Source organism: Pelobates fuscus, chromosome 1, assembly GCF_036172605.1.
Source record: "Pelobates fuscus isolate aPelFus1 chromosome 1, aPelFus1.pri, whole genome shotgun sequence".
NCBI classification, from domain to species: Eukaryota; Metazoa; Chordata; class Amphibia; order Anura; family Pelobatidae; genus Pelobates; species Pelobates fuscus.
In genome coordinates, this window is record NC_086317.1 from 479,873,474 (window position 1) to 479,893,563 (window position 20,090).

At 48.6% G+C, this 20,090-nt stretch overlaps 1 protein-coding gene across 1 annotated transcript in view; it reads right to left on the minus strand.

Moving 5' to 3' along the window:
* Window positions 1-19,607, minus strand: part of LOC134585744 (vomeronasal type-2 receptor 26-like) — a 119,511-nt gene extending 99,904 nt beyond the window's left edge. Inside the window, exon 1 of the mRNA XM_063441210.1 lies at window positions 19,291-19,607. Coding sequence (XP_063297280.1) covers window positions 19,291-19,607 — 317 coding nt within the window. The remainder of the gene's footprint in view (window positions 1-19,290) is intronic.
* Between the last annotated feature and the right edge of the window lie 483 nt (window positions 19,608-20,090).

Genomic DNA, 20,090 nt, shown 5'->3' on the forward strand with positions numbered 1-20,090 from the left:
TGCCCTGCCAACGGAATGTCGTGGCCGATTCGGAGAAGCTCCAACCGGTACTTTCTGGGTACCACTAGTTGGCGCTTCTGCGAAGGGGAACAGCCTCTCTTTTTTCCTTCCGTCAGTCTGTACAACCTGTCCCCATCCCATAGAAAACGTTCCTGTTTGCCCTCCCTACTGTCTGCTAATTCTCGATACTTTTGGAGGGTGGGGTCCTCTCTAGTTTCCCTCCCAAACTCCTCTGGGGTGTCCCAAGCTATGGGCCTGCTTGTTGTAGTGGGGTTACATGTGGGTGCTTGGCTTACCTGGGTCTCCCGGCCTGTATTAGGGTCATCTGTGACACGGGCCTGTGAGCGGGTGGTTACGGGACAAGCGGCAGCAGGTGTGGGCAAATATGCTGAGGTCAAGGGGCCAATGTCATTTCCCAAGACGACCTCGGCAGGCAAGTTGTCCATAATGCCAACTGTGGTTTTTCCCGATCCGACTCCCCAGTCTAAGTGTACTCGGGCAGTGGGCAAGCGAAAAACAGCGCCCCCTGCGACCCGAACAGCAACAGTGCGGGTAGACACATTCTCTGGCTTTACTAGGTGTTTTTGGATCAACGTGATGGTAGCCCCGGTGTCTCTTAGGCCTTGTGCTATTTGTCCATTCACCCGAACTTCCTGCCGATGATGCTGTCGGTTATCGGGCGAAGCAGCTTGTATGGGATCTGCTTCATACAAAATCCCCAGGCATTCCTCAGGGCCCATTTCAGCTTCCACACAGTGAGCCGCAGAGGGTCGTGATGCAGGGGCCTCTGTGTTGGGAGTTGTGCGTCTCCAATTGTTGCTATTGGATCTTAGGGGACAATATCGAGCAATATGTCCGAGGTTGCCGCAGTGATGGCACGTCACTTTCGACAAATCTCGGGGGTAGTTGGTAGGTCCCTGAGGACGGGGTGGTCCTGGTGGGACTGGAGCTCGAAACTCTGGGCGTGAGACAGCGGCTGGGGTACGTGGCTCTATCTTATGAGCTGGTCGTGGAGTACCCTGGCTTACTCTCCTTGTCTCGGCGTATTCATCGGCCAGCCGAGCCGCCTCATTTAAATTAGCGGGGCGCCGGTCTCGTACCCAGTCTTGTAGGTCCGCAGCCAAATTTTGGAAGAAATGTTCCATTAAGAACAATTGCAATATCTCCTCTCCGGTGTTGGCCTTACACCCTTGGACCCAATGTGATGCCACTCTTTGTAGTCGGTTGGCCCATTCCATGTGGGAGTCCACAGCTTTCTTTTTGGACTCCCGGAAGCGGCGACGGTATGCTTCTGGGGTTACCGCATACCTGGTGAGCAGTGCCTCTTTTACTGTTTGGTACTGCGTGATCTCCTCTGTAGTGAGCGCTCGAAAAGCCTCACTAGCTTTTCCTGATAGTTTTCCCGCCAGGATAGTGACCCATTGCTCTGGCGGTATTTGATGTAGCGAGCACTGTCTTTCAAAGTCCGCCAAATACCCATCAATTTCCTCTTCATTTTCCACAAAGGTTTTAAATGCAGTGAAGGGAATTTTCTTTACTGTAGTAGTGGGTAGCGGGGTAGGAACTGTCTGTGTAGTGAGCTGTCTGGCTCTTACCAGTTCCATTTCTTGTACCCTCTTGGTTTGGATCTCTTCCCTTGTTTCCCGGAGCAGTTGGGTTATTAGCTCTGTAGACGTGACTGGATACAACGCTAATCTCCGCTGCACAATTGCCGTAATCACATCGTCCTCACTGCTGGGTGCCATGGGTTCCGTTACCTCCATGGACCTATCCATCTCGTCCAGCTCCAGCAGGTCAGCTATCAGCTCCCTCCGTGGTCTGTTGCTGGCACTTCTACCACGATTCTCCAATAAATCCTTTAGTGTGGGTCTTTTCAGCTTGGCATACTGAGACTCCATTCAGCACTTGCTCCTTGGATAAAAGGACCATCCCACCGCTGCCACCAATGTAACGGCTACCCAGATAGAGAGAGGGTTTCTGCCGTTGAAGACGTCCTTTTTCCCTGCAAGCTGCTGTGGAGAAGTAGGCTGCTGTAATCCCATCCACGATATCCAGAGCGAGAATCAGGTTCAGCTGCAACAGGAACAGAATAACCTTCCCAAATAATCCCCTTTCAAGAACGAGACGAGGCTACGTTATGAAGGGTCAAGATGAACTGAGGACTGGGACACCCAGCCTGCTTTTTATTAGAAAAGGGTACACACAGGACACTCCCAGGGGGAGGATAAAAACAACCAATTATGCACAGGGTAACACCCCCACGTCTCCTCCCCTCAGATAACCACATAACACAATTAGAACATACAATATTTTACCCCAGTTCTGGATGTACCCCAAAAACAGGGGGTACACCTTTAAATCCGGCACCGCTTGAGAGATCTTCGTTAGGGGAACACTCTGTCCAAAAATCAGCCCGATTGGATGAACGGTTCGGGAGTTACGGAGTTTCAAAGTTTTGACCGACCGCACAGACCAACTAGCCGAAAATAGTTCCATGAGTTTTGGCCTTGCGGTCGGTCTCTGTTCGCACGGTAAAACGGTATGAAAATCTTGTCATCCATCCGAATCGCGGGGTTCGCTGAAATCCCCATAGATGACTGAGTGTAACTACCGAATGGTGGAGTGTTCGGTAGTTTCTGTGCGAACTTATGGAGGTCTGGAGGACTCAGCGGTGTTCGCCTGTTTGCGTATCCGTTTTTAGTTCCATGCGGTTACAGGCAAACACCGCTGTTCGTACACAAGATGGCCGCGAACACGTGTAAAGTCCCGAAATGGCGGCCACCTATATTTCACATACGGACTTCGCACGAAATCAGGCGAACAGAGGCATTAAACGAACAAAAGACTAAGTTGGAAGGATCTGTTACACTGCTCCCCTTTTGTGGAACACTCCGGCAGACCCGGATTGATCCTTTTCGGGTCAACTTGGGGCTGTCCGGTCCCTTGTTAGGGTAATAGTTCTGTTTGTCTGGACAGACCATCGGCATTCCCGTTAAACCTGCCCGGGCGGTATTGAATGGAGAAGTTGTAGGGTTGCAGTGCTAGGCTCCATCTCAACAAGCGTCCATTATCTCCAGCTACTCTGTTTAACCACACCAGGGGGTTATGGTCGGTGATTAGTGTAAATTCCTGTCCGTACAAATATGGGGTGAGTTTCTTTAATGCCCAGACCAGGGCTAAGCATTCCTTTTCCACTGCCGCGTAGCTCACTTCTCTAGGTAACAGTTTCCTACTGAGATACGCGACAGGGTGCTCGCCTCCATCTTCTCCGACCTGGCTTAGAACTGCCCCCAGTCCATACATGGATGCATCTGTATGAACGACAAATCTTTTGTTAGGGACGGGGGCAGACAGGACAGGTGCATGAATCAGAGCATTCTTTAGGGCCTGAAAGGCTGTTTCACAGGCGGGAGACCACAGGACTATCCTAGGCAAGTTCTTTTTGGTTAGGTCTGTTAAGGGTTTTGCGATGGTACTATAGTCAGGGACAAACCTCCTATAATATCCTGCGGTCCCCAAAAATGCTAATACTTGAGTTTTGGTGTGGGGTGTGGGCCAGTTAGCTACAGCTTCAATTTTAGCGGGTTCTGGGCGCTGCTTCCCACATCCCACTCGATGTCCCAGGTACTGGACTTCTGCCATGCCGAAGTTACACTTTTCTGGTTTCAGAGTCAAGCCTGCGGCCCGAATCTGATCCAGTACGGCCTCTACATGCCTTAAGTGCTCTCCCCAGGTTTCGCTATAAATCGCAATGTCATCCAGGTACGCGCAGGCGAAATCCTGGAAGCCATCAAGGAGGCGGTCCACTAAGCGCTGAAATGTAGCCGGGGCGTTTTTCATCCCAAATGGCATGACCTTAAATTGGTACAAGCCAAATGGGGTGACAAAGGCCGACTTAGGGATAGCCTCCTTGGCCAGGGGAATCTGCCAATACCCTTTACACAAATCGATGGTGGTCAGATAACGTCCCCTGGCAATACGATCTAATAGCTCGTCTACTCGGGGCATGGGATATGCGTCTGTCAGGGTTTTGTCATTGAGACGTCGATAATCGACACAGAACCGGGTAGTCCCATCCTTTTTGGGGACTAGGACCACCGGTGAGGCCCACGGGCTGTCAGATGGCTCTATCACTCCTAGTCTTAGCATCTCCTGGATTTCCTTCCTCATCTCATCTTTTACTGCCTCAGGGATCCTATAGGGAGTTTGCCGGAGAGGAGTTTGACCTGGGGTCTCTACATAGTGAGTTGCTAAGGGGGTGTATCCGGGCTCTTGGGAAAACGTCAACCTCTTTTCAGTCAGCAGTTGTCGGATCTGTCCCTTTTCAGCGGGGGTTAACCGCTCCCCTAGCTGTATGGTATTGAGCAGGGTCTTAGGTTCCGAGTTAGCTAAAAGGTCGGGTATGGGTAAGCTGTCAGGGTCTTCAGTGGCTGGTATACATATGGCTGCTATATCCTCGGGCCTTTCTTGATATTCTTTTAATAAATTTACGTGAAAGGACTTCCGAATCCTTTCATCTTTGCTGCTGGCAATTACATAGGTGGTGTCACATACCTGTGCTACCACTTTGTAAGGGCCCTGCCAGGAGGTCTGGAGCTTATTCCCTTTGACAGGTCTAAGCACCAGCACCTTCTGGCCCACTTGGAACGTTCGCTGGCGGGCGCCCTGATCGTACCAACGTTTCTGCCGTCCCTGGGCCGCATGGAGATGGTCCCGTGCCATCCGGGCTAACTGTTCCATACGGTCCCGCATTTCTAGCACATATGGCACGATGGGGACACCCTCATGTTCTGTCTCTCCCTCCCAGTGCTCTCGGATGAGGTCGAGAGGGCCTCGTACTCTCCGGCCATAGAGCAGTTCAAAGGGAGAGAACCCTGTGGATTCCTGTGGCACCTCCCGATAAGCGAACAGGAGGTGCGGCAAGAATCGTTCCCAATCTTTGTATTCCGCTGTAAAGGTCCGTAGTAATTGCTTTAGGGTACCGTTAAAACGTTCACAGAGACCGTTAGTCTGAGGGTGGTACGGGGAACTAAGTAGGGGTTTAATACTACAAACCTTCCATAGCTGCTGGGTTAGGTCTGCGGTAAACTGGGTCCCTCTATCGGACAAGATTTCCTGAGGAAATCCCACTCGGGTGAATATCCCGACTAGAGCACTGGCGACAGTGTCAGCCTGGATATTCGTCAGAGCGACAGCTTCCGGGTAGCGAGTAGCATAGTCCACTACGGTAAGGATGTATTTCTTACCAGAGGGACTGGGGTTAGGTAGGGGTCCCACTAGGTCGACTGCCACCCTGCTAAATGGTTCCTCGATCACAGGCATAGGTAACAGTCGAGCTTTAGGGTGATCTCCTCTCTTCCCTACCCGTTGGCATACGTCACAAGTGCTGCAGTAACGTCGTACATCCTTTGAGATCCCCGGCCAAAAGAAGGTCTGGGTGATCCGGAAGGTGGTACGGTTACCCCCTAGATGCCCTGCCAACGGAATGTCGTGGCCGATTCGGAGAAGCTCCAACCGGTACTTTCTGGGTACCACTAGTTGGCGCTTCTGCGAAGGGGAACAGCCTCTCTTTTTTCCTTCCATCAGTCTGTACAACCTGTCCCCATCCCATAGAAAACGTTCCTGTTTGCCCTCCCTACTGTCTGCTAATTCTCGATACTTTTGGAGGGTGGGGTCCTCTCTAGTTTCCCTCCCAAACTCCTCTGGGGTGTCCCAAGCTATGGGCCTGCTTGTTGTAGTGGGGTTACATGTGGGTGCTTGGCTTACCTGGGTCTCCCGGCCTGTATTAGGGTCATCTGTGACACGGGCCTGTGAGCGGGTGGTTACGGGACAAGCGGCAGCAGGTGTGGGCAAATATGCTGAGGTCAAGGGGCCAATGTCATTTCCCAAGACGACCTCGGCAGGCAAGTTGTCCATAATGCCAACTGTGGTTTTTCCCGATCCGACTCCCCAGTCTAAGTGTACTCGGGCAGTGGGCAAGCGAAAAACAGCGCCCCCTGCGACCCGAACAGCAACAGTGCGGGTAGACACATTCTCTGGCTTTACTAGGTGTTTTTGGATCAACGTGATGGTAGCCCCGGTGTCTCTTAGGCCTTGTGCTATTTGTCCATTCACCCGAACTTCCTGCCGATGATGCTGTCGGTTATCGGGCGAAGCAGCTTGTATGGGATCTGCTTCATACAAAATCCCCAGGCATTCCTCAGGGCCCATTTCAGCTTCCACACAGTGAGCCGCAGAGGGTCGTGATGCAGGGGCCTCTGTGTTGGGAGTTGTGCGTCTCCAATTGTTGCTATTGGATCTTAGGGGACAATATCGAGCAATATGTCCGAGGTTGCCGCAGTGATGGCACGTCACTTTCGACAAATCTCGGGGGTAGTTGGTAGGTCCCTGAGGACGGGGTGGTCCTGGTGGGACTGGAGCTCGAAACTCTGGGCGTGAGACAGCGGCTGGGGTACGTGGCTCTATCTTATGAGCTGGTCGTGGAGTACCCTGGCTTACTCTCCTTGTCTCGGCGTATTCATCGGCCAGCCGAGCCGCCTCATTTAAATTAGCGGGGCGCCGGTCTCGTACCCAGTCTTATAGGTCCGCAGCCAAATTTTGGAAGAAATGTTCCATTAAGAACAATTGCAATATCTCCTCTCCGGTGTTGGCCTTACACCCTTGGACCCAATGTGATGCCACTCTTTGTAGTCGGTTGGCCCATTCCATGTGGGAGTCCACAGCTTTCTTTTTGGACTCCCGGAAGCGGCGACGGTATGCTTCTGGGGTTACCGCATACCTGGTGAGCAGTGCCTCTTTTACTGTTTGGTACTGCGTGATCTCCTCTGTAGTGAGCGCTCGAAAAGCCTCACTAGCTTTTCCTGATAGTTTTCCCGCCAGGATAGTGACCCATTGCTCTGGCGGTATTTGATGTAGCGAGCACTGTCTTTCAAAGTCCGCCAAATACCCATCAATTTCCTCTTCATTTTCCACAAAGGTTTTAAATGCAGTGAAGGGAATTTTCTTTACTGTAGTAGTGGGTAGCGGGGTAGGAACTGTCTGTGTAGTGAGCTGTCTGGCTCTTACCAGTTCCATTTCTTGTACCCTCTTGGTTTGGATCTCTTCCCTTGTTTCCCGGAGCAGTTGGGTTATTAGCTCTGTAGACGTGACTGGATACAACGCTAATCTCCGCTGCACAATTGCCGTAATCACATCGTCCTCACTGCTGGGTGCCATGGGTTCCGTTACCTCCATGGACCTATCCATCTCGTCCAGCTCCAGCAGGTCAGCTATCAGCTCCCTCCGTGGTCTGTTGCTGGCACTTCTACCACGATTCTCCAATAAATCCTTTAGTGTGGGTCTTTTCAGCTTGGCATACTGAGACTCCATTCAGCACTTGCTCCTTGGATAAAAGGACCATCCCACCGCTGCCACCAATGTAACGGCTACCCAGATAGAGAGAGGGTTTCTGCCGTTGAAGACGTCCTTTTTCCCTGCAAGCTGCTGTGGAGAAGTAGGCTGCTGTAATCCCATCCACGATATCCAGAGCGAGAATCAGGTTCAGCTGCAACAGGAACAGAATAACCTTCCCAAATAATCCCCTTTCAAGAACGAGACGAGGCTACGTTATGAAGGGTCAAGATGAACTGAGGACTGGGACACCCAGCCTGCTTTTTATTAGAAAAGGGTACACACAGGACACTCCCAGGGGGAGGATAAAAACAACCAATTATGCACAGGGTAACACCCCCACGTCTCCTCCCCTCAGATAACCACATAACACAATTAGAACATACAATATTTTACCCCAGTTCTGGATGTACCCCAAAAACAGGGGGTACACCTTTAAATCCGGCACCGCTTGAGAGATCTTCGTTAGGGGAACACTCTGTCCAAAAATCAGCCCGATTGGATGAACGGTTCGGGAGTTACGGAGTTTCAAAGTTTTGACCGACCGCACAGACCAACTAGCCGAAAATAGTTCCATGAGTTTTGGCCTTGCGGTCGGTCTCTGTTCGCACGGTAAAACGGTATGAAAATCTTGTCATCCATCCGAATCGCGGGGTTCGCTGAAATCCCCATAGATGACTGAGTGTAACTACCGAATGGTGGAGTGTTCGGTAGTTTCTGTGCGAACTTATGGAGGTCTGGAGGACTCAGCGGTGTTCGCCTGTTTGCGTATCCGTTTTTAGTTCCATGCGGTTACAGGCAAACACCGCTGTTCGTACACAAGATGGCCGCGAACACGTGTAAAGTCCCGAAATGGCGGCCACCTATATTTCACATACGGACTTCGCACGAAATCAGGCGAACAGAGGCATGAAACGAACAAAAGACTAAGTTGGAAGGATCTGTTACACCTATGTTATCTTGTCTTGTTTTAGTTTGTATACCCAGTCATGCCCATGTTATGTTCATGTTTTCCTCATGTCTTGTGTATATGTTCTGGGTTTAGCTTCTCTGGTTCTGGGTTCTATTAGTTTTGTTTTGTTTCCATGTTTGGTGCATATCTCTAGTCTTGCCTTGTTTCTAGTTGTAACAGATCCTTACAAGTCCTGGTGTCTGTGAAGCAAGCAAGGGAATTACAGTTTAATCCTCTGTTCGTTCCATTTCCTCCGTTCGTACGGTTTACATGAATCCACTGTGTAAAGTATAGGTGGCCGCCATTTCTGGACTTTTTACACGTGTTCGCTGCCATCTTGTGCACGAACAGCGGTGTTTGCCAGCAATCGTCTGGAACTAAAATTGGCTACACTACCAGGCGAACACCGCTGAGACCTCCATAACACCAGGGATTCGTGCCACAACTACCGAACGCCCTGCTGTTCGGTAGAAAGACTTAATCAAGTATGGGGATTCAAGCGACCACCGAGATTCGTCTGGATGGCACGGATTTCATGTCTTTTTACCGTACGAACGGCGACCGACCGCAAGGCCAAAACTCATGGAACTATTTTCGGCTAGCTGGTCTGTGCAGTCGGTTAAAACTTGGGAACCTTGTATCTCCCGAACTATTTGTCCAAATTGACTGATTTTTCGGTATGTTAGTCCCATGGACAAGGGCTAGCTGGGGATACCAAATTTGGGATACCTGTTTTGGGGGTACATCCAGAACTTGTGTGAATTACTGTACCCACTAATTATGTTAACTGTTTATCTAAGGGGAGGGGATGTGTGGGTTGTAACCTGTACATGATTGGTGATTTAATGCCTCCCCCTGGGTGTGTTCTTACTGCATGTAATTCTAATAAAAAGCAGGCTGGGTGTTCCAGTCCTCAGTTCTTCTTGACCCTTCAAAACGTAGCCTCGTCTCGTTCTTGGAAGGGGATTATTTGTGAATATTACTCTGCTCTGTTTCAGCTGAATCTGACTCTCACTCTGGATATCGTGGATGGGATTACGCCAGCTTTACGTCTCCACAGCAGCTTGCAGGGAAAAGGACGTCTCCAACGGCAGATACCCTCTCTATACCTGGGTAGCCGTTACATTGGTTGGCAGCGGTGGGATGGTCCTTTTTATCCAAGGAGCAAGTGCTGAATGGAGGCACAGTATGCCAAGCTGAAAAGACCCACATTGAAAGATTTATTGGAGAGTCGTGGTAGGAGTGCCAGTAACAGACCACGGAGAGAGCTGATAGCTGACCTACTGGAGCTGGACGAAATGGATAGGTCCATGGAGGTAACTGAACCTATTACACATACCAGCGAAAACGATGTACTTACAGCTATTGTGCAGCGGAGATTAGCCTTGTACCCAGAATCATCCACGGAACTAGTAAACCAGTTGTTCCGGGACGCAAAATAAGAAATAGAGACTAAGAGGAGACAAGAAACGGAACTGATATTAGCTAGACAAGCCATTACCCATGCAGTTCCTACTTCTTCACCCGCTGCTACAGGGAAGAAAATACAGTTTACTGCGTTTAAAGCTTTTGTAGAAAGTGAGGAAGAAATAGATGGATATTTGGCCGATTTTGAGAGGCAGTGCTCACTACACCAGGTACCACCAGACCAATGGGTCACTATTTTGTCTGGCAAATTGTCAGGCAAGGCCAATGAAGCCTTTCGGGCCCTTACTCCAGAGGACCTTGTACAGTACCAGCAAGTTAAAAAGGCACTGTTAACCCGATACACGGTGACCCCAGAAACCTATCGCCGCCGCTTCCGAGAGTCCAAGAAAAAGGTTGTGGACTCCCACATGGAATGGGCTAATAGGTTACAGCGAGTGGCATCACACTGGATGCAAGGGTGCAACGCTAGCACGGGAGAAGAAGTACTACAGCTATTTTTATTGGAACACTTCTTCCAAGTGTATCTGCGGACTTACAGGATTGGGTAAGGGACAGACGACCTAACAACTTAAATGAGGCAGCTCGGCTGGCAGACGAGTACGCCGAAACCAGGAGAGTGAGCCAAAATACCCCAAGGCCAGCTAACAAAGTGGAACCACGTCCCCCAGCTGCCCCATCTCGACCTGAGTTCCGTGCTCCCATACCACCAGGGTCAGCTCGCCATCAAGGACACAACAACTACCCCCGAGACTCGCCTAGAATCACCTGCCACCGGTGCAACAACCCTGGACATATCGCAAGGTATTGCCCGCTGGGACCGGCCGCTAATAATAATTGGAGGCGCAACTCACCCACCACAGAGAACAGCACCTCACGTACTTCTGCTGACCACTGTATAGAGGCCGAGATGGGCCCAGAGGAATGCTTGGGCATCTTGTATGAGGCGGATCCGATACAAGTCGCCTCCCCAGATAATCGCCAGCACCATAGGCAGGAGGTACGCGTGAATGGACAAATAGCCCAAGGATTGAGAGATACGGGGGCTACCATTACGTTGGTGCAGCGACACTTGGTAAAACCAGAGCATTTGGCCAAACACACCGTTGATGTCCGTGTTGCAGGGGGGGCTGTATTTCGTTTACCCACGGCCCGGGTGCACTTGGACTGGGGGGTCGGGTCAGGAAAGACCACGGTGGGCATCATGGATAATTTACCTGCTGAAGTCGTATTGGGCAACGATATTGGCCCCCTGACTTCAACCTACTTGCCCACCACAGATGCAGCTTGCCCCGTAACCACCCGAGCCCAGAGCAGGCTTGCCGATGACGCCACCACAGGCCGGGAGACCCAGGTAAGCAAAACACAGACACGTAGGTCACACATGGGAGAGAGGCCGTTAACTTGGGACACCCCCGAAGAATTTGGGAGGGAGACTAGAGAGGACCCCACGCTACAGACATACCGGGAGATAGCCGCTAGTGGGGGAGATGAGCAGGAACGTTTTGTATGTGAAAATGACAGGTTATACTGACTGACTGTGAGTAGGAAGAGAGGCTGTGCCCCTTCACAGAAGCGCCAACTGGTGGTACCCAGAAAGTACCGGTTGGAGCTTCTTCGAATTGGCCTTGATATTCCCCTAGCAGGACATTTGGGGGGTAACCGCACAGCCTATCGGATCACCCAGACCTTCTTCTGGCCGGGGATTTCAAAGGATGTGCAGCGCTACTGCAGTACATGCGATATATGCCAGCGGGTAGGGAAGAGGGGGGATCACCCTAAAGCTCGACTGTCACCTATGCCCATAATCGAGGAACCGTTTAGCCGGGTGGCAGTCGACCTGGTAGGACCCCTACCTAACCCCAGTCCATCTGATAAGAAATACATACTTACTGTGGTGGACTAAGCTACCCGCTTCCCTGGAAGCCGTCGCCCTGGCGAATATCCAGGCCAACACTGTCGCCAGTGCCCTAGTGGGGATATTCACCAGAGTGGGCTTTCCCCAAGAAATACTGTCTGACAGAGGCACTCAATTTACCGCAATTTACCGCAGACTTGAAGGTTTGCAGTATCCAAAACCTCCTCAGCTCGCCCTACCACCCCCAGACGAACGGTCTCTGTGAACGCTTTAATGGTACCCTGAAGCAGTTGCTGAGGACCTTTACCGCGGAATACAGAGACTGGGAGCGATTTCTATAGCACCTCTTGTTTGCATACCGAGAGGTACCGCAGGAATCCACTGGGTTCTCCCCGTTCGAACTGCTCTACGGAAGAAGGGTTCGAGGTCCCCTCGATCTCATCCGGGAGCACTGGGAAGGGGAGATGGAACACAAAGGGGTCCCCATTGTACCATATGTTCTGGAGATGCGGGACCGCATGGAGCAGTTGGCCTGGATGGCACGGGTCCATCTCCATGCGGCCCAGGGTCGACAGAAACGTTGGTATGATCGGGGCACATGACAGAGAACATTCCAGGTGGGTCAGAAGGTGCTGGTACTTAGACCAGTAAAGGGAAATAAACTCCAGACGTCTTGGCAGGGCTCTTACAAAGTAGTAGCGCAGGTCTGCGACACTACTTATGTGATTGCCAGCAACAAAGATGAGAGAATCCAGAAAACCTTTCATGTGAACTTACTAAAAGAATACCAAGAGCCGCCAGAGGATATTGCCGCCATATGCATTTCTGCTACCGAGGACCCCGATAACCTACCCATCCCAGACCTTTTAGCACCCAGAGAGTCCCCTAGCTTACTGGACACCATCCAACTAGGGGAGCGACTAACCGCAGCCGAAAAGGGACAACTTAGACAGCTGATAATAGAAAAGAAATTAACGTTCGCCCAGGAACCGGGATACACCACGCTAGCGACCCACTATGTAGAGACCCCAGGACAAGTTCCGCTTAGACAGACCGCTTACAGAATCCCTGAGGCAGTCAGGGAGGAAATGAAAAAGGAAGTGCAAGAGATGTTAAGGTTAGGAGTCATAGAGCCATCTGACAGCCCCTGGGCTTCGCCAGTAGTCCTAGTGCCCAAAAATGACGGAGCTACTAGATTTTGTGTGGACTATAGACGACTCAATGACCGTACAGTGACAGATGCGTACCCCATGCCCAGAGTGGACGAACTATTAGACCGCATTGCCAGGGGGAGATATCTGACCACCATTGATTTATGCAAGGGATACTGGCAGATCCCCCTGGCCAAGGAGGCTATCCCCAAGTCGGCGTTCGTCACCCCATTTGGCTTGTACCAATTTAAGGTCATGCCATGCGCGTACCTGGATGACATAGTGATCTATAGTGAAACATGGGGGGGGAACACTTGAGACATGTAGAGGCTGTACTGGATCAGATTTGGGCCGCAGGCCTGACTCTGAAGCCAGAGAAGTGTAACTTCGGCATGGCCGAAGTCCAGTACTTGGGACACAGGGTAGGGTGTGGGAAACAACGCCGAGAACCCGCTAAGGTTGAGGCGGTAGCTAACTGGCCCACACCCCACACCAAGACTCAGGTATTGGCATTCTTAGGGACAGCAGGATACTACAGGAAGTTTGTCCCGGACTATAGCGCCATCGCTAAACCCCTGACAGACTTAACTAAAAAGAACTTACCTAGGGTAGTCCTGTGGTCTCCTGCCTGTGAAACAGCCTTTCAAGCCTTGAAAAATGCTCTGATCCATGCACCTGTTCTATCTGCCCCCGTCCCTAACAAAAGATTTGTCGTCCATACAGATGCATCCATGTATGGACTGGGGGCAGTTCTGAGCCAGATTGGAGAGGATGGGGGAGAGCACCCTGTCGCGTACCTTAGCAGAAAACTGCTGCCCAGAGAAGTGAGTTACGCGGCAGTGGAAAAAGAATGTTTAGCCCTAGTTTGGGCCCTAAATAAACTTACACCATACTTATATGGGCAGGAATTTACTCTGATTACCGATCATAACCCCCTGGTATGGCTGAACCGAGTAGCTGGAGACAATGGACGCTTACTGAGATGGAGCTTAGCGCTACAGCCATATAATTTTTGCATTCAGTATCGCCCTGGCCGGTTCAATGGAAACGCTGACGGACTATCCAGGCAAACGGAACTTTTACCGTAGCAGCAGATCGGACAGCCCCAAGTTGACCCGAAAAGGATCAATCCGGGTCTGCCGGAGTGTTCCACAAAAGGGGAGCAGTGTAACAGATCCTTACAAGTCCTGGTGTCTGTGAAGCAAGCAAGGGAATTACAGTTTAATCCTCTGTTCGTTCCATTTCCTCCGTTCGTACGGTTTACATGAATCCACTGTGTAAAGTATAGGTGGCCGCAATTTCGGGACTTTTTACACGTGTTCGCGGCCATCTTGTGCACGAACAGCAGTGTTTGCCAGCAATCGTCTGGAACTAAAATTGGCTACACTACCAGGCGAACACCGCTGAGACCTCCATAACACCAGGGATTCGTGCCACAACTACCGAACGCCCTGCTGTTTGGTAGAAAGACTTAATCAAGTATGGGGATTCAAGCGACCACCGAGATTCGGCTGGATGGCACGGATTTCATGTCTTTTTACCGTACGAACGGCGACCAACCGCAAGGCCAAAACTCATGGAACTATTTTCGGCTAGCTGGTCTGTGCGGTCGGTCAAAACTTGGGAACCTTGTATCTCCCGAACCATTTGTCCGAATTGACTGATTTTTCAGTATGTTAGTCCCCTGGACAAGGGCTAGCTGGGGATACCAAATGTAAAGATGTACCACCTGTTTTTGGGGTACATCCAGAACTTGTGTGAATTACTGTACCCACTAATTATGTTAACTGTTTATCTAAGGGGAGGGGATGTGTGGGTTGTAACCTGTACATGATTGGTGATTTAATGCCTCCCCCTGGGTGTGTTCTTACTGCATGTAATTCTAATAAAAAGCAGGCTGGGTGTTCCAGTCCTCAGTTCTTCTTGACCCTTCAAAACGTAGCCTCGTCTCGTTCTTGGAAGGGGATTATTTGGGAATATTACTCTGCTCTGTTTCAGCTGAACCTGACTCTCACTCTGGATATCGTGGATGGGATTACGCCAGCTTTACGTCTCCACAGCAGCTTGCAGGGAAAAGGACGTCTTCAACGGCAGATACCCTCTCTATACCTGGGTAGCCGTTTCACTAGTACTGGATACAATCTTGCTGCAGAGCCTCCCTATTAAGATCCTGGGAGGTCTGCTTAATTTTCAAGTTCCTAGTTCCTGGTATCCGCTGAAGCTGATTCAGGGTCTTGGTATGTGGCTGCACAAACGCTGGTGCTCAACACCAGGGGGCGTGCGGTTAACCTGCACCAGACCTTGCTAATCCACCTCCACACTGTGACTCCTACTCTGAACATCAGGCATACTGGGTCCCGGTCCTGCACAGCGTCTGGGTCCTGGCCTCCGGACTGCCACCCGTGACACAACCAAGGTGTTATGATTTACACTAATAGTAACATTTAATTATTAATTGCAATTTATCTGAATTTAGGCCAATTGGGCCAATTCGGCTCCCTGTTACCGCAGAGGGGGCCCAGGCAGCACACAGCTTCTCCTCTCTTCTAATAACTCTCATGAGACCTGGTTACCATGGCAATACTCCGCGTGTCTCACAAGAGTTATTAGAAGAGAGAAGAGGAGAAGCAGTGTGCTGCCTGGGCCCCCTCTGTGGTAACAGGGATCCGGGGGCCCACGGCTGCACACATAGATCGCGATATTCGCTATCTATGTGTGCAGAGAAAGAAAGTGGGACCCAGGACTGCCAGAGCAGTCCGGCCCCCCAGGGCCGCCGGGCCCGTGACAACCGTCATGGTTGCACCTACTGAGCTACAATAGCTCTTTTGTTTGATCATACCAGATGGGCTAGCCTTCACTCCCCATGTGCATCACTGAGCCTTGGTTGACCATGACCCTGATGTCTGTTTAGCGGTTGTCTTTCCTTGCACAACTTTTGGAACGTACGAACCACTGCATACCAGGAACAACACACAAGTCTTGCCATTTTGAAGATGCTCTGACACAGTCATCTAGCAACCACTATTGGCCCTTGTCAAAATGTCTTCTGCTTCCAACACATTCAAGACCTGATTGATCACTTGTGGGCTAATAGATCCCAAGCCAGTGCAATGATATAGTCAATGTTATTTATTTCACCTGTCAGTGGTTTTAATGTTGTGTCTGATACATGTACACAGTATATATAAACATATGTGCTGGTGCAATAAATGAGAACAAAGGAAAAAGCCTTTTAACACACACAGCACAAACATTACAAAACAAGTTTATGCAAGCAGTGCCATTAAGGGGTTAAACACAATGTGTATCTTTTATAATTTGGGGGTTTTAATTGTGACATGCCAAACACAAATATGTTGCTATCAAATAAATAATCTATAAAAAGAAACCCAGTTCACAGATCGCTTTAGCTTGCTGAGGTTGTTTATGTACTAAGATATGCTCATTTTAATTGCAGTTTATAAAATTGTTGATTTTTATTTGAAATCTTTATTTTCATACATTTTTGCAGAAAATCCTGGGAAGGTTAACCTCACTCCACAGAACTAACAGAAGGGGCAACTAGAGTAGTCCTGTATTCTCCCCTTGTTCTCAGACTCCCTGGCTTGCCCAGCTATCTCTGATAGATAAGGCAACAGTGAAAAAAAAGGAGAAACAAATGCATCCATGTTTCATTGCGTGCATATACTGAGCAAGGATTTATTTTTTGGCCAATGGACTGTGCTTTAAATAAGATTCTATTCCTTTTCATTTTTCACCTAGTTTTCTCTAACTCAATGTCAGGATATTAGCTGAAGATAGAAATAAGACCTTAGCTAGAATGAAAGAGCTGAAATTAAAGAGATAATCTGTTAACTAACATAGTGATAATACATTTCCTTAACTTTTTGCTTATTTTAACACATTAAAAAACAAGGCCTTTTTGAGATGCAATGGATATGTGACCATATCTTTTCCATGCATTAATTGCACAACAAATTCCCCCTTTCTTTTGAGTGCTCCCATACATATTATAGGACTTTCTTTTAATACCGTATATGTGTACATAATGCAATATGGAATAGAAAAAACAGATTTTAAAACATATTTTAAAATGGTAAAGAAATATGAAGGGCTATGAGCAGTGCTCAGTTTGAGCGCTGCTCTTATCTCTCCTGTAAGTCTAGGGCCACCACTGACAAAGGGGACCTAATGTGTCCAGTATGCAGAGATATACACTCACCCTTGCAAATAAACACAGACCAATGTGACCAGGCAAGACGCCACCTGGCTTGTGAGTCTGTGCATGGGGGCTGTGAAGGGATATACTCCAAGTCGCAGTACAGGCAAGGACAAGCAGAAGAGCCAAAAATCAGGGGAAGCCAGAGGTCAGAGAAATTGAAGAAACAAACAAACAAAGGAAGCCGGAAACAGTCTGGAGAACACTGGATCAAGACACGAAACAACAGGACTCAAACATCAGAACCAGAGTCAATGAACTGACACTGCCCTCAGGGAGAGGCAGTGTCTTATACCTGGCTAATTGGGCATCAGCTTCAGGTGGGCTGAGTTGACAGGTGCAACCACGGGTAAAGTCCATTAGGCAGAAACAAGAACTGAGGTGTAGTTCAGAGGCAAGACAGCATGACTAAGGAAGAGATGGACCACAGTTCAAATTCCCGGTTGGGCACTTCTGGGGTGACCACGTCTGGATGTCATGGTGTGAACCATGACACTGGGGATCCCCTTTTTTAAATCTTAAAGGCTAGAGGTAGTGAAAGAACGGTGAACTGTGTTTATCAGCAGCACTCACATGAAGCTCTCCTCATAGCTCATCTATCAGCCTGGGACCATTAACTTTGACCCAAGGTATTGAAAGATACCTGGGTTCCTCTGTATCAGCATTGATTTACCCCCTACTGGTATATTTGCTGTATGACAGATAAATGAATGGATTACTTGACTGCTGTAAGTAGTCAATCCATTTTAGATTGGTTTCACATCGTAATTCGGGTCAATCAAGTGCTACTCCCCCATCTTCTCAGCAGCTAGGAGAGCTGGAAACTCCTAAAAGCCACACTAATAACTTCACTTAACTAATCTAAGCTTAGCCTTGCATTGCTGTACTAGCTCATTGGCTGAGAGAGTTAGTTGGTCACTCTTCATAAATGAGCTTAGCCTTGCCTTGGTTTAAACCAGGGATAGTCAACCTTTTAATACTTTTGTATCTTTGTTGATGGTAAAATTTCCTTACCACCCATCAGTGCGCATCAAGCTATAACTTATTTTATAGCGCAAGTGCAATTTTATTTATTGGTTTATTTTTAAGAAAGGAGGGTTTTTTTTTTTAAATATGTACTTGCATGTTTCTATTTTTCCCTTTTTTTTCTATTTTCTTTTCTATTTATTTTCTATGTGTGTCTGCATGTGTGAAGGGTGTAGTGTGTGTGTGAGAGAGAGGTGTGTGAGGGGGGCAGTGAGTGTGACAGGTGCTGTGTGAGTGGTGCTGTGTGTGTGTGTGTGTGTGTGTGTGTGTGAGAGGTGCTGTGTGAGTGTGTAAGGGATGCTCGGTATGTGAGGAGGCAGTGTGTGAGTGGTGCTGTGAGTGTGAGGGGGCAGTGTGTGTGGATGGTGCTGTGTGTATGAGGGTGGCAGTGTGTGAGGGGTGCATTGTGTGTGTTTGAGGTGCAGGACATGTGAGGGGCAGTGTGTGTGTTAGAGGTGATGTGTGTGAGGGGTGCAGTGTGTGTGTGTGTGAGAGGGGGCAGTCTGTGTGTGTGAGGGGGCAGTCTCTGTGTGTCTGTGTGTGTGAGGGGGTAGTGTGTGTGTGGGGGGGGAGCAGTGTGTGTGAGGGGTGCATAGGGTCTATGCTGTGTTTAGGTAGGTGAGATGTGAAAATCTTTCTTAATGTCTCCCTCTCCCTTATTCTTACCTTTTACCAGGGAGGGGTGATATAATGCTGCAAGTCCTGATGGTCCAGTGGTGGCATGTTCAGTTTAGCCTACAGCTCCTCCTGCCAGCACAGCACTGCTTGCAGGAGAAACACATAGCCTCCCAGGCCTTTCCCTCCCTCTGCTGGAACTAAGTGCCAAACCGCCCACTAGTGGACCAGGTTGACTACCCATGGTTTAAACAGCAGTGCAATGTGTACTCTGAAGGTGTGTAACTGTGAAACAATTTATATCACCTTCCTACATATTGCATTAAACCATAATGTTGAAAAAAAATCACTTTTTCAATTGTGGGGTGTCATTTTACATTAGAAGAATCTATTTTGTGTTGAACTGTATCAGGTTAACCTTCTCACAGGGAGGACACACAATAAGTCAATCTTCTCTTTCTAAACTACAAAGAGAAACCAAGTAAACAGCTCAGAATTTAAAAATGTATCTATTCATTTTTTCATTCTAGTTTAACCTTAAAAACTTAAGAATTCGTAGAAATTAGCAGGAGACAAAATTCTAACAAGTTAAAAATGGCTGAAACAGTAATTTACAATAAGAAATATGAAATGTTAATAAACATGGTTTATTTACGCCAAGCAAAGCAACTTTTTGTTTATTCCCGGTGTAAATGGATAATTCTCCACAGCTGTATTTACAGTGAAAACTCCTCCAATGATAATATCTCCTTCCTGAAAGTATTCATAGTCCTCGTAGGATTCTCTGATTCTCAGATTGCAGGCTGATTCCTGGATCACAGATCTGCTGAGTTCCATACATAGGATTAGTACGCATAGTAAGACTTTACATGAATCAGATGCAGCTCTAGAACCAGATGTTGTTTTTCCAGATAATACAATGCACCCCAGGATAATGCACAATATGAAAGACTCCATGAGTTTCAGTAGCATCTTACAGCAGCAGCCTCTGCAGCTGGTGTCTGTATAACACAGCCAAATCCTCTCCCCTTTTTATACATTATGTTGTAATTCACTTTGTAGCATTCTGGATTTAGCCATGTTTGATGTTTGATGATCACTATAAATAAAGCTTTTTCAATATGTTTATTGCATAGAGCTAGAAATATCACAATTAATTTTCACCTGTATGGCAGGATCCTAACTAAAGAATGGCTTGTAAAGAGTGTTTCACTTGGGGTTTTATTTACGGTGCTGAATTTTTAAGAAATGAACACAAAATTAATAAAATAAAGCTAGAGAATATAGATAAGGTTCGGACACTAAGTGCCCAGTTATACAAGTTCTAACTAAACTGCCCTTGTACACAATTGCTGAAGACTGTGTTTTCTACATTCCTGGTCTTGCTGGACTGCCACTGACCTGTGTTTCCCAGCTCTGTTCACCACACATTCCAATCCAAACAGTAAGCAGAAC